Raw genomic sequence first — 14,169 nt, 5'->3', positions numbered from 1 at the left:
ATCCCTTTATTTGTTTAACCAGCTGTTTAGCATCATTATATGGGTTTCCTTCACGTAATTCCTGTCAAGACAGACAGAAAACAGACAGACATTCTTTCAGTACATTTTTCTGACTCATTTAAATTAATAGTGCTATTTTAGTTTGTGTGTATATACACACGCACACACACGCTGTTCTTTGTTTCCCCAAAGGTTTGAGGTTTAGACAGTTGATGAATAGTTCAGAATATATAGAAATAGATCTGCTGATGTATTATTTTGTAGCCAAATTATTTAAAAAATAAAAATCTATTCCATTAAGTACCCAGTCTGAATATACTGTTGTCAACTTATTTTGGATTTATGTCTTTTTAAAATATAGCAAGATTTTTTTTATTTGTTCTAATAACTGTAATCTAGTACAGAAGGTTTGGAACAGATTTTTAGTTGTCTGGGAAGCATTCCCATGCTCAGCCATTGCTTTCCTTTGCAATTAAATAATTGACATGCCTTGGGCAAAATACAGATAATGATAAATTTTTGGTTTTTCTTTTTTTACTTTGTATTTATTAATCAAAAGGAAAATAATATTTGAACTGCAGATGAAATATGCATAAATATTTATATTTTTATATCAAGCAAGTACAATCTAATAAAGCAGTAAAGTTGATTAAAAATCTGCTTAATTTAAATGATAATTATATTTTTAACATACTTTTTATATTTTAGTATTATTTTATTAATGGTCTTTGTTTTGTATGATGCTGTCGTATTCAGTAAAGTAGCTTCTGTGCTTCAGAATTGCAGGATATATAATAATTAAATCTTTGGGGATGCTGAGATTGAAATAAGCATATTAGATTATAATAAGGTGTATGTGTGTGTGTGTGTGTGTGTGTCATTCAGATTTTGCAGAACAATTCACTTTTGCAGAACAAGTTAATATTAGGATCTAATCAATATATTTAGGTTTAGGTTTTAGGTTTTATTTAATAAAATTTAATTTATTTTATTTAACCTAATATATTTAAAAGTAAGGGCTGTTGATCTCAGCTTTAATTCATTAATTAATTAAGCACCCGGAGGCTTCAGCTGGTGCAAAATGCAGCCGCTCCGGTGCTTATGGGAGTATCTCGATACTCCTATGTTACACCTCTCCTGCGCAAGCTGCATTGGCTTCTGGTTGCCCTCCAGGTGCGATTCAAGATGCTAGTAATTACCTTTAAAGTCCTACATGGCTTAGGCCCGGAGTACTTGCTAGACGACCTGCTGCCAATGTCAACCTCCCATCGCCCAGTTCGGTCCCACAGAGTCGGCCTCCTCAGAGTTCTGTCGGCCAGGCAATGCCGGCTGGCGACCCCCAGGGGGAGAGCCTTCTCTGTGGGCGCACCAACCCTCTGGAATGAACTGCCTACGGAGCTGCGGATGGCCCCTTACCTTCGATCCTTCCGCCGTGACCTGAAGGCATGGTTCCAACAAGCGGGCCTGGACTGACCATGATTTTTAATTTGGTTTTTATTGTGTTAAATTGTCCAGTATTTCTTATATTCATTGTTTAATTCTTTTTTTAATTTTTGTATTTTATTTCTCTTAATTTTTATTGTTGTGAGCCACCCTGAGTCCTTAGGGAGAAGGGCGGCATATAAATTTAATAAATCCTAATCCTAATTCTCAGTAGAAGTCTATATGATTATGCTCTTAAATGGTTTTGTTTTACATTGGATGGCCTTTTACTAACTTCCCCTTTATTATTTATGTAATCAAATATTTTTTTATTGTTTCTTAATTATCACACTAGCTTTATCATTCAGAAATTAAAATCTTTGCTTATTCAATTATTGGAAATAGTTGAATAGAGAACAGATTATTTCCTTGTTTAAGCAAAGCAATACCCTACTTACCCCTTATTGTTGCTATAATCCATTCTTTTACTGAAAGTGATTAGCTATTTAAAACTTGGTACATAAATTAAAGAGGATCTAAATGGATATGTGATTGTTGCCATTAGTACCATTTTAGATTATAGAGGCAATTATTGTGCTCATTATTCTACAACACCCCCTTTATAAAACTATTCTGTTTTGTACAAATTTTCCCCAAGAGATTAAAAATGTCCAGTTTCAAATTTCATTTTGTCATCACAGTTGTTTCAAACAACACAAACATTATAGTAAAAATTTAAAAAAATATTCTACAGATATTGAAGTTAGTACTAGGATTAAATTTGAATTAAATTTAATTTTGATGAAGTAATTTGCTTGTTTTTGATAATTTAATACAGTATCACATGTTTTTGTAACCATTACAAAATTCCTTTTTAGTATGAAATATTTGGACAAATAACAACTTTTACAAAGTTAGACAAGATGGTATGGTTGCTGTTTGGCAGATCAGAAAACCTTCTGTGTACATAATAGAAATGATAAAACTATTAACATATGTGAATGGAAGAAGTGTTAGTATACATAACCAGTCATGTTAGCTAAGCAAATAAGTATCTCTAAAACCTTTTACATTAATTTTAAAGACTTATTGAATGAGCTCCAAATTTGCATCCCAATCTATCTCCATCAATTAGGGAAGTTTTTATCCTTTTAGTTATCTGCATATGTGTACTCAGGGACTATGCATAACATTTGGGTCCATAAATGCCATTTCTCAAAGGAAACTTTGTATTCTTTTCTGTCAGGTTTTCTGTCTTGGCTTTTACAGTCATTCAGAGCTACAATGCATCGAGAAAAGTGTGAGGTACTGGTTATGCATATTGCAAGACAGTGATTCTTTATTGTATTACAAAAAAACCCCAACTCTAGAAGGCCAGATTAAATCATTCCTTTCACTTTTTAATGGGATTTGGATGAATAGAGTAAAATATGCACTTTGCATTCATTGATAGCATCTTTAGGTTGAGGTAATTGAATCTTTTTTCCCTGACTGAATGAATAATGACTTCATCTGATCCTCAGTGAGGCCTGAAACTTAGACTGCCTTTGTCAATGCAAAAAGATCAGGGCTTTGAAACATGCTCTACTTCCCTGGCTTAATTTTTCTTCATTTTAATCCAGAAACCTATTTTTCTCAATAATTCAAGCATAAACTATGTAGTAGTCGAAGCAGCGGAAATTGTAAGATATTTGTTCTCGTTGTGCTTGCTTTTTAAATGTAGTTGATAAATCAGCCACTGTGGTCTTCAGCTGTTTCACAGCTTCACTGTGGTCTTCAGTTCTCTGGGGAAGAGACTGCCCATAAACAAGAATGAATTCTGAACTTCCCAGAAGTATTTCAATGCTATTCTTATACATTTTTTTCTCCTTTTGGACTATTATGTCTTCTTGCTTTTTTTAAGAAACTAAATTTTCTCTGGTATTTCTGTGTGATATTATCTTGGCTATCTTATTGTAAAAGTGTCATTTAGAACTACATACTCAAAGCATCAATTGGTGTGTATTAGTGAATTAGTATGAGTTTATGATTTTTGAAGTAGAAGTATTTGAAATTTTTTACTTTTGTAAATCCTTTTTTAAAAGGTATTGATTCAACACCAGATATATTAATTCAAGCGAAGATAGTTCAACGGAATCTAATTAATTACATTTGAAACTAATCTATTACACGTATTTCACCATATGCTGTTTTAGTATAACCCAAACATGAATCAGTATATTTTATTGAAATCATTTAACTCTTACATTAATTATGTTTTCTATAATAATCCAAGTGGATACGGAAAGTAATAAAATCTGCTAGGATTGAGTTAGGTAAATTTGTGGGGGAGTGGGTTGTAATTTTTGACATTGAATGAAGTTTAACGTTGGAACCAGGAATAAAAACAATCACTAGAAATATGTTTGTATCTCCTTCATTTGGCTTGGGAACCATGAAAGAATAGCAGAAGCAAAGGCATGCAACTTCAATCTGAAATAATTGCATAGGGAATCATATTATAATTACTTTTATTACAAGAAAACTGCAATCCATATGTAAGTTGGATTGTGCTTCAGTTTCTTGACTCTCATCTAATGCACTGGTAGGAATAGGATACAATTAAAAATACCCACTGCTTTACCCAAATTAGTTGAAAAAAAGAATAAAGCTGGTATTCACCTGCATGTCAGCACAACCACATTCCAAAGCAATCTCTCTCTAGAAACTTAATGTAGATACAGTATCCCATAACTCATGCTATAATGTGAAAAGGATAACCATATAATTGGTCTTTCAAATATGTTTCCATATTTTTTTATGAAAGATAAATCTCAAATTGCTCTAATATTTAACCCTACATCTATTTAAATACTTATGGAAGTATAAGATCTTAGTACCCTGTACTCACTAATATATAAAATATTAGTATAATGATATATACAGTATTTAAAATTGTATTTTCAGGGACTTTTAAACTTAGGAATTCAATTAAAAATCATATTATGTATATAAAACAAACTTAAAAATGGTGAAATCATGCCAATAATCTTATCTATGATTCTTGGTTAAATACACAGCTATAATTTTTAATAAATGAAAAGTCTCAAACTTTATAAAGACATGAAGCCACATGATGTTATTATCTGTCAGATATGTATGTATGTATGTATGTATGTATGTATGTTAAGTATTTATTAAGTCTTTTGAATACCTTGCTGGTTAAATCTTCTTTCCTGTTTCAGCCTAACCCAAGGCTATCCGCAGGCTATAGTCACAACTTACGACAGTTCATTTGAATAATTTGAATAATTTACACACACACACATATATATATATATATATATATATATATATATATATATATATATATATATATGTATGTATGTATGTATGTATGTATGTATGTATGTATGTATGTACTGCTAAGCTTGTAAGCTGCCCTGAGTCTTCGGAGAAGGGCGGGATATAAATGGAATTAAAATAATAAATAAATAAATAAATAAATAAATAAATAAATAAATATGACAAATGCTTGTTAACTATTAGATTACCTTGCTAGGCCCCAAACATGGGACAAATCTTTATCTTCTCCCCTTGCTTCTTTGCTAACAAAGCGAGAGAGATCCTGTGGCTTAGAGGTGAAAACAACTGCCTAATGTGTAATCAGCCCAGGTTCGAATCTCGGAAGGGTATGGCTGACTGATGAAAACTAATAAGTTTGAAATGCATATCAGTCTCCCTTAATTCTTTGTTAGCAATTTAAAATTTACACACACACACACACACACACACACACACACACACACACACACATATATATATATATATATATATATATATATATATATTTACATATATATATTTACATATATATATATATACACACACACACGTGTGAGTGTATGTATATATATATATATGTATTTGAAATCTGCAAAAATAAAAACGAACTGGGATATAAGAAAAAATTCTTTATTGCTGAGCTTTCGTCAACAAGCTGTTGACATCATCAGAGCAAGGGCTGAATGATAAGGGAGTCAGTACATACACTTATATGGTAATAATAATGGTCAAATTGTGGACTGTGGGTGTGGCCTACTCGTGACAAGCTTGCTCGTGTATAATCACAGTGGTTCCGGCTTTGTCTGACCGAGACCAGCTTTTCCAACAAAGCCGGAACCACTGTGATTATACACAAATGAGCTTGTCACGAGTAGGCCACACCCACATTCCACAATTTGACCGTTATTATGCTCAGTGGGTTAGGACGCTGAGCTTGTCGATCAGAAGGTCGGCAGTTTGGCAGGTCGAATCCTGAGTGCCGCGTAACAAAGTGAGCGCCTGTTACTCGTCTCAGCTTCTGCCAACCTAGCAGTTCGAAAGCACGTAAAAATGCAAGTAGAAAAATAGGGACCACTACATTGGGAAGGTAACAGCGTTCCGTGTGCCTTTGGCGTCTAGTCATGCCCGCCACATGACCACGGAGACGTCCTCAGACTAGCGCTGGCTCTTCAGCTTTGAAACGGAGATGAGCACTGACCCCTAGAGTCGGAAATGACTAGCACACGTGTGGGGGAACCTTTACCTTTTTTATTACCATATAAGTGTATGTACTGACTCCCTTATCATTCAGCCATTGCTCTGATGATGTCAACAGCTTATTGACGAAAGCTCAGCAATAAAGAAGAATTTTTTATTATATCCCGGAGTTCATAAAATAAAATAAAAACAATGAACTCTGGGATCTAAGAGAAAATTCTTCTTTATTGCTGAGCTTTCGTCAACAAGCTGTTGACATCATCAGAGCAAGGGCTGAATGATAAGGGAGTCAGTACATACACTTGTATGGCAGTTATAACCACCACAAACACGGAGCCGAACAAAAGCAGCACAACTCACCAGTTCAGGTCTAAGGCTGGCAGCTGAGACCAGCCCATCCACTCAAAACACACCCCCACCCAATCAGAACACAGCCCCCACTCAAAACACACCCCCACCCAATCAGAACACAGCTAACCCCCCACCCAATCAGAGCACACCTCCACCCACAGAACACACCCCCTCTGGCAGTTTAAAAAAGGAACAAACAGCCACTACCACACACTTCTCCCAGAAGAACGAAGCTGAAGCCACCAGCCTGAGGATGACGGATGGGATTTCGTCGAAACGTTGCTCTTACACCTTCAATTCTATGTGGGGAAAAAACCCGAATGACCAGAGATCTACATATATATATTTACACAAATATAAAATTTACACAAATATGAGCTGTCACCGGTGTGACTACTGCCTGTCGATGGCCTTCAGGATAGGCTGACACAGGAAATAAAAGATTTGTCCCATGTTTGGGGCCTAGCAAGGTAATCTAAAAAAATAGTTAACAAGCATTTGACATATATCTCCCCTTGCTTCTCAGCTAACAGAGCGAGAGAGATCCTGTGGCTTAGAGGTGAAAACAACTGCCTAATGTGTAATCAGTCCAGGTTCGAATCTCGGAAGGGTATGGCTGACTGATGAAAACTAATAAGTTTGAAATGCATATCAGTCTCCCTTAATTCTTTGTTAGCAATTTAAAATTTACACAAATATGAGCTGTCACCGGTGACTACTGCCTGTCGATGGCCTTCAGGATAGGCTGACACAGGAAATAAAAGATTTGTCCCATGTTTGGGGCCTAGCAAGGTAATCTAAAAAAAATAGTTAACAAGCATTTGACGTGTGTGTGTGTGTGTGTATATGTGTATATATATATATATATATATATATATATATATATATATATATATATATATATATATATATATATATATATAGGTTTATGACTTATCCCAGCAAAATCAGTATATTCTTCTAATTTAATATAAGCTTCTAATAAGCTATATTAAGAGGAAGCAAACCCACATTCACTAGCATTGATGATATTATTCTAGTCAGGTAATGAAACATCTGTAAGAAAACAGCCAAACTCAAAGAGCATCAATAGCTCCATAGTTCAACCTTGAGCTACACATATTCTTCTCTATTCTTGTAATTGTTTATATTTAGATATTTCAAATAAACACAAAATGTAAAAATGATTTAGCTATTTAGCAATGTAGTTATTAAATATATATATTGCTTCCTTTTAGGTTGGTTTGCTGGATCTTGAACTGAATCAACTGACCAAATCACTATTCTTGGCTCTAGTTGCACTTTCACTTGTTATGGTAACCTTGCACGGATTTGTGGGACCATGGTACCGCAATCTTTTTCGGTTTCTTCTCCTTTTTTCTTATATAATCCCAATCAGGTATGTATAAAATGAAATAAAATATAGATATAACTTTTTAAAAATGTAGTTACAATTCTTATTGTGAATAAAATTGATCTAAAGAGGATGCTATAGAACAGAGGTTTTCAACCTTATCACAGATTGTACCACTTTTAGGACATGACAATATTTGAGTACCACCAGTGCTTAGCAAGGTGTCAAAAACTTGATGACTAAAAAAACCCCGGGGGGGGGAATTTGGGGTTTTACTGATTAGATTAATTTGTTGTTATAGAAATGGCTAGTTTATAATATTACGGAAAAGTAAAAAAGTTGAGGTTCAATGTTAATGCTGCAATAGAGGAAGTCTGTTCTTTTTCTCTTCTCCCCCTCACTTTTCCCCCCCTTTTCCTCCCCACTGTGTTCTACTATTTGCTTTTGTATTTTTGTATTTTATTCTATATAATAAAATATAACAAAGTGTAGGAAAAAAGGGAAAAAGTACCAGTTTTAATTTCTTTGGTGGCTGTTCCTTTGCTGAATCACTGTCCCTTTGCACTGACAAATGTATGATGAATTTATCCATGTTTATTAATATGCATCACTACCAGCTAGCTCAGGGGTCTTCAAACTTGCCACTTTTAAGACCTGTGGACTTCAACTTCCAGAATTCCTCAGCCATCATGGCTGGATGAGGAATTCTGGGAGTTGAAGTCCACAGGTCTTAAAGTTGCTAAGTTTGTAGACCCCTGAGCTACCTGGTTGGCCCTTCTTAGCTCTCCTTCCACAGTGTAATAATAATGCACACACACACCCAATCCCTTCCCTTTGCACAGGAATCAAGTGCAAAGCAAGAGAGGTTCACAAAATAAATACATAAACTCCAGGGGGGGGAGTTTCTTTAAGCTGCCTCATTGGTGTCACGTTTCACAATGTTGCAACCCAGACTGAAAGGCTCCGGCAATTGCAAAAAGCTTTAGCTTTTTTAAAAAAAACCTGTTTACCTTCAAAGCAAACTTTCTAAAAGCCATAGACAGACTCATGATAAAGGGGTAAAACTAATTACATTTGTTTAAAGGGATTAAACCTATGGAAGTCAACACTTTGGACTCATTGCTAGCCTAAAATATAGACTAAAATATTCCAATAACCAAAGCACACAAAGGAGCCTCTGAATTACAAAACACTGTAAAAACTGTACAAAAATCCTTATGGTAACCCAATCAAGCTACCAGCTGATCCAGAACTAAATAAACCCACCTCCTTTCCAACATGCCGGTTTTTCATTTCATCAGCGCTGTTTGCATTCTCCTGGCTAGAGAAAACGAATCAGGGGACCTTTTCTTCCAGCAACAGCTGCTGCTTCTCTGTCTTTGTTTCATCCCTGCCGGCTGACCTCTCCTTCTCTTTCCCTGTTGTCTTTTTCCCTTTCCTGCCCAAACCACCTCCTTTTATAGCCTCTCCTCTGCTTCCCTGCTTTTTCCTCAGTTCACCTCCAGCTCCATGCTGCTTCCGGAAGCACCAATCAGCTGGAGCCAATCAGCTGGAGCCCTGCCGGCTCCTGGGGCTTCTGCCGAGCCCAGACAGTCCTGCAGCTGCAGTTGCCTCTCTCTCAGGCTTGGCTTCCTTCGGCTCATTCCCCTCCCTTGCTGCATTGGGCTAGCAGTCGCGTACCACTTGCCACATGGCAAAGTACCACAAGTGGTACGCGTGCCACCAGTTGAAAAGCCCTGCTATAGAAGATATACTATGTACTCTGTTAAAGGATCATTGTATAAAACTCCATGCTGTTGTATCTTTTATTTATTTTGCTGGAATAGTTAATCTATACTGTACAATATATTTAGTTGCATTAATGTATTTTATATAACATAATCTTACTAGAAAATAAAATTTCTGGAAAGGTGTATATTTGGAAGATTTTATTTTAATTAGATACCTTAAATTTTATTGAATTAAGAATGTCTGTGCTTTACTTTCAGTTATGTTTAAAAATGTTAAAAAGGAATAAAAGATATTATAATTAAAATCTTACGGTTTTCAAAATAGTGTTATTTTATTAGGCAATGGTGCTTAATTTTGAATCTTTTTGACTGTTCAGTTTTCTGCATAATATGACCTAAAATATTATCTGTTTTCCACATAGTCCCAAAACTAGAAAAAGAGCACCCAATTAAACAGTTGTGTCAAAAACATTATATTGTTCATTTATTTATTGAAGAAAATGATCCAAAGCTACATATCTGTGTGTGGCAAAAGTGAACCTTTGCTTTCATTAACTGGTGTGCCTTCATTGGACAGCAATAACTGCAACTAAAGCTTTCTGATAATTAAATTAAATATTTAATTTCCCATCTTTATTATTTTTATAAATAACTCAAGGTAGCAAACAAACCTGTACTCCCACCTCCTCCTATGTTCTCCAGAACACCAAATTTGTGAGTTGCATTGGGCTGATCCAAGGTCACCCAGTCGGCTTTAATGCCTAAGGCAGTACTAGAACTCAGTCTCCTGATGTCTAGCTTAGTGTCTCTACCACTATACCAATTTGGCTCTCTACATATTTGATCAATCCTGCACATAACCTTAGAGGAATTTGGCTCAATCTTACAGAACAGCTTCAACACAGAACTGCTACAGTATCTTCCACAACACTTTTATAGGATTAAGGACAGGACTTTGATTTAGCAATCCAAAACATTAGTTTTCTTCTGCTTTAATCATTCTTTAATCATACAGCTTGTGTATTTGAGCTCATTATCTTGTTGCATGACCCACTTTCTCTTGCGCTTCAGTTCACAGACAGATACCTTGACATTTTCCTGTAAAATTTGTTGGTACAGTTCAGATCTTGTAGTTCCATCAATGAAGCAAGCTGTCCTGGTCCACAGGCAACAAACCAACTCCAAACTATGATACTCCCACCACTGTGTTTTATAGATGGAATAAAGTTCTTATGCTGGGATGAAGTGTTTGCCTTTCCCCAGTATAACATTTTTCAGTCTGTTTTGGTCTCATCCATTCACAGAACATTCTTCCAATAGTCTTCTGGTTTATCCACATGGTTTTTTGCAAACTGTAGGCAGGTAGCAGTGTTATTTTTAGAGTAGTGGTTTTCTCCTTACAATTCTGCTTTATTGTTCAGTGTTCTTCTGATGGTGGTGTCATGAGTGTGATATTCAACAGGCCTTTACTTCCTTAGATCAGGGGTCCCCAACCCCCAGTCCATGGATCAGTACCGGGCCACAGCATGCCAAACAAGCAAAGCCTAATCCACAGGATGCAGGCAGCACATAAAACCACACCCCATCCGGTCCGCGGAAAAAAATCTCTCCACGTAACCAGTCCCTGGTACCCAAAAGGTTGGGGACCTCTGCCTTAGATATTACCAGAGGTTTCTTTGAGACCTTCCAGAGTATGACATGCCTTGCTCTTGATGTGATCTTGATTGGTCAGCTCTAACGGTAGCGTTGAATTACCTCCATTTGTAAATGATCTGCTTGATAGTGGACTGATGGGGTACAATTTTTTGGAAAACGTTTTGTAACCTTGTCTGGCCTGGTAAGCATTAACAACTGTTTTTCAGACTGCCCTCAAAAATCTCCTTTGTTCCATCCATAATACATTATCACATACAGTAATTGTGTGATAAAAATTGATCTTTGATAGTTGAATATTCTGAATTCCACTTTTTAAATTGAGTGCAGGACTTCTCACATTCACACCTAATTATCATCCCATTGATTAAAATGTTCCCTTCAAATGAACTGATAATCCTACATACATACACCTTACATACAAATGCAGTAGGTAGCTTTGGAATGTTTTCCTAAATAAGTAAATGAACAAGTATGTTTTTGATTCAATTGTTTAACTGAGCTACCTTTATCTAATTTTAGTACTTGTGTAGAGGACGGATCATGTTTTGGTCATATTTATGCAGAAAATTGAACATTCAAAAGGGTTCACCAACTTTTAAGCACCATTATATATTACATAGAAATAGAGAAATTACTATATTAAATACCTGCTTTTTATTTGTTTTATATTTTAATTGTTGGTTTGATGTGAAGGTAGTGATCAGTACATCTAATATTGTAAAAAAAACAAATAATAGATTTTTACAATTATAATTAAAGCAACCATATTGTCAGCAATCAAAACAATAAGGCATTTTGCTCTGTGCACAGGAAATACAGCTTCTTAAAATATGAATCACAGCTTCTTGAAGTCTGTTATCCTCATTAGTTCTTGAGAAGAATTATAGCATCTTTCTGATCGTTTGAGATTATGGAATAATCTCTGATGTGTTTTAAACTCTCAAAGAAAAGATGGAGTGTAAATGAAACTAATTGATAACAAAAAAGCAATATTCAGCATGTAGGAGTCTTTAAATTTTGTTTTGCCATGCATAAAGACTTTCTTATAGTCCGAAGAAAAGACTGCAAATTATTTAATAGCTATTGTTATTTAAACAATCATGAATTTCATTGCATTGCATGAAAGTAAACAATTTTATTTTATTTTATTGTAAATAAATTGTAAGGAGCTTTCATATTGTGCACTTCATTGCTAGCAAACATTTTGTCTCTTTTTGAGATCTACATATAAATTCTGGATCTACATATAAATAAACTCTTAGGGCACACAAATATAGTATTTTGAATTTTGAAATGTAAGACTTTCTTTACTCACTAGAATATATCTGATGAGAGAGGGCACGTATAGGATAATTCTCTTAACACTACAGGCAAGAAAATGGATGTAGTACAACAGATTTCAGCTTAATACTGTATGCTGTCCATTTCCTAAACATTAACAAAAACAACTTATATGGAATTGAAGTAGCATAGAGAAATTTAATGCCAAGGGAGGAGAACTTTATAAACTGAAGATTCCCTGAGTAAACTTCATTATTTTCATGTGCAATGAGAGCTTTTTGTGATGGCATGGTACATTGGACTATTGGAGAGAAAACAGTATCAGTTATAACAGTCTATTTTGGAATGGATAAGTGTTCAAGTGCTGCTGTTTCTTTGTCATCCTAACCTTGTTCCAACCATCCTGTGTCTTAATACATAAATACTACTACAACAATGCATAAGATTCAGAAGGACCATAGTGAATACTATAGGTAAATTTGTATGAATGTGCTGGACTTTGGAAAGGGAGCTCAGTAGTGACCTAGATTCAAGTTGCCACCATGCCACGGACGTGCTCATTGGGTGGCTTTGGGCCCGCCATTTTCTCTCAGAATAAACTAATTGGCAGGCTTGTTGTGACAAAATAAGAAACGATCTCTGTGCAAAACAGGCTTGAGGTCTAAGAAAAAGATACAGTCTAAATCAAGAACAAATAAATGTCAGCGTGCTTAAGAAAGTGGTGGATTTTGGGGGGTGTTTGGGCTTAAGTATACGTATGCAATTGATTAGCTCTGAATTAAATAAATAAATAAGGGCACAATTGACTTTGAATGTGTAAGAGTTTGTATGGTTTTTCATGTACGTGCCTTTGATATTTATGTGTCTTCAGTGTTTTAGATCATTTCAACTCCTCTGCCCATTTTTCAGTACACCCAGGCAATTGTTTATATACTCAGGCATTTCTTTACATAACCCCACCTACATTTTGAGCACTGTCATTCACATGCCCCTAAAAGCAAGTCTAGTTTTTAATGGAGGGAAAGTTATGCATCCTTTCTCTAGTCCTAAAGCTAAAAGGATAAGAGCCAAGGCTATGAGAGGCTCACCTTTTCTTGGCTTGCTCCACTTGGGAAGAAAGAGCAAAAACAGTTGCTGCAGCAGCAGGTACATTATCCTAACTTACATATGTGACAGATTCATTATTTATTTAGAGTATTCTAAAATGCTCAGTAACTGTTTAATGCATATTTTATTATATATTGTTAACAAAACAAGTGAATAGAGTGCTTCTGTTTGAGGGTTCATATTAATAAATTTAAAAAGGAACTTGATATTTTAACTTTAAGGACCTAGGTCCTCAGTGAGTTTAGAATCTGCTTGATTTCCCTTTAACCCAGGATGGCAATGTTCTGATTATATTTTTCAAGATATATTTATGGTGCATGGCTTTTTTGAGATTGTATCTTACTAGGTAACCTATAGTTGGCATTATTTCATAGATGCTTATTTTAGCTTCATGAATATTTATCAAAATAAAGTTTTGTCTACATTAGAATCTGAAAAATTACTGCTGTTGGCGAATATTTAAGATTTTTGAGTGATTATCAGTTATTGCTACATTAATGTAAAGCTAAACCACATGATCATATGAAGTTGGCAGTTGTTTATATGTAATCAAACATCTACAATTCATCAAATATTGGGCAGCAGCAAGTAAAATGTAAGCAATAAGGCAAGCTTAGTTAGAGATAAATGGTTTTTTATACTTCCCCTGTAATTCTTTTGCTACTACAGGTCAAAAATTCTCCCAAGGAATTTTATTTGGGCTAAAGGCAGCTGGAAATTATTGTGCATGACACTACAAAACTATTC

The 14,169-nt window shown here is 35.1% G+C and overlaps 1 protein-coding gene across 3 annotated transcripts in view; it reads left to right on the top strand.

Annotated features, from left to right (window-relative positions):
• Positions 1 to 14,169, top strand: part of ATP9B (ATPase phospholipid transporting 9B (putative)) — a 151,850-nt gene that overhangs the window by 82,230 nt on the left and 55,451 nt on the right. For all 3 annotated transcript variants that reach the window (XM_083359959.1, XM_083359961.1, XM_083359960.1), the window contains exon 12: positions 7,533 to 7,693. In XM_083359959.1, coding sequence (XP_083216085.1) covers positions 7,533 to 7,693 — 161 coding nt within the window. The remainder of the gene's footprint in view (positions 1 to 7,532; positions 7,694 to 14,169) is intronic.

This window comes from Vipera ursinii, assembly GCF_947247035.1.
Source record: "Vipera ursinii genome assembly, chromosome: 3".
NCBI lineage: Eukaryota > Metazoa > Chordata > Lepidosauria > Squamata > Viperidae > Vipera > Vipera ursinii.
This window is presented reverse-complemented; position numbering and strand designations above follow the sequence as displayed.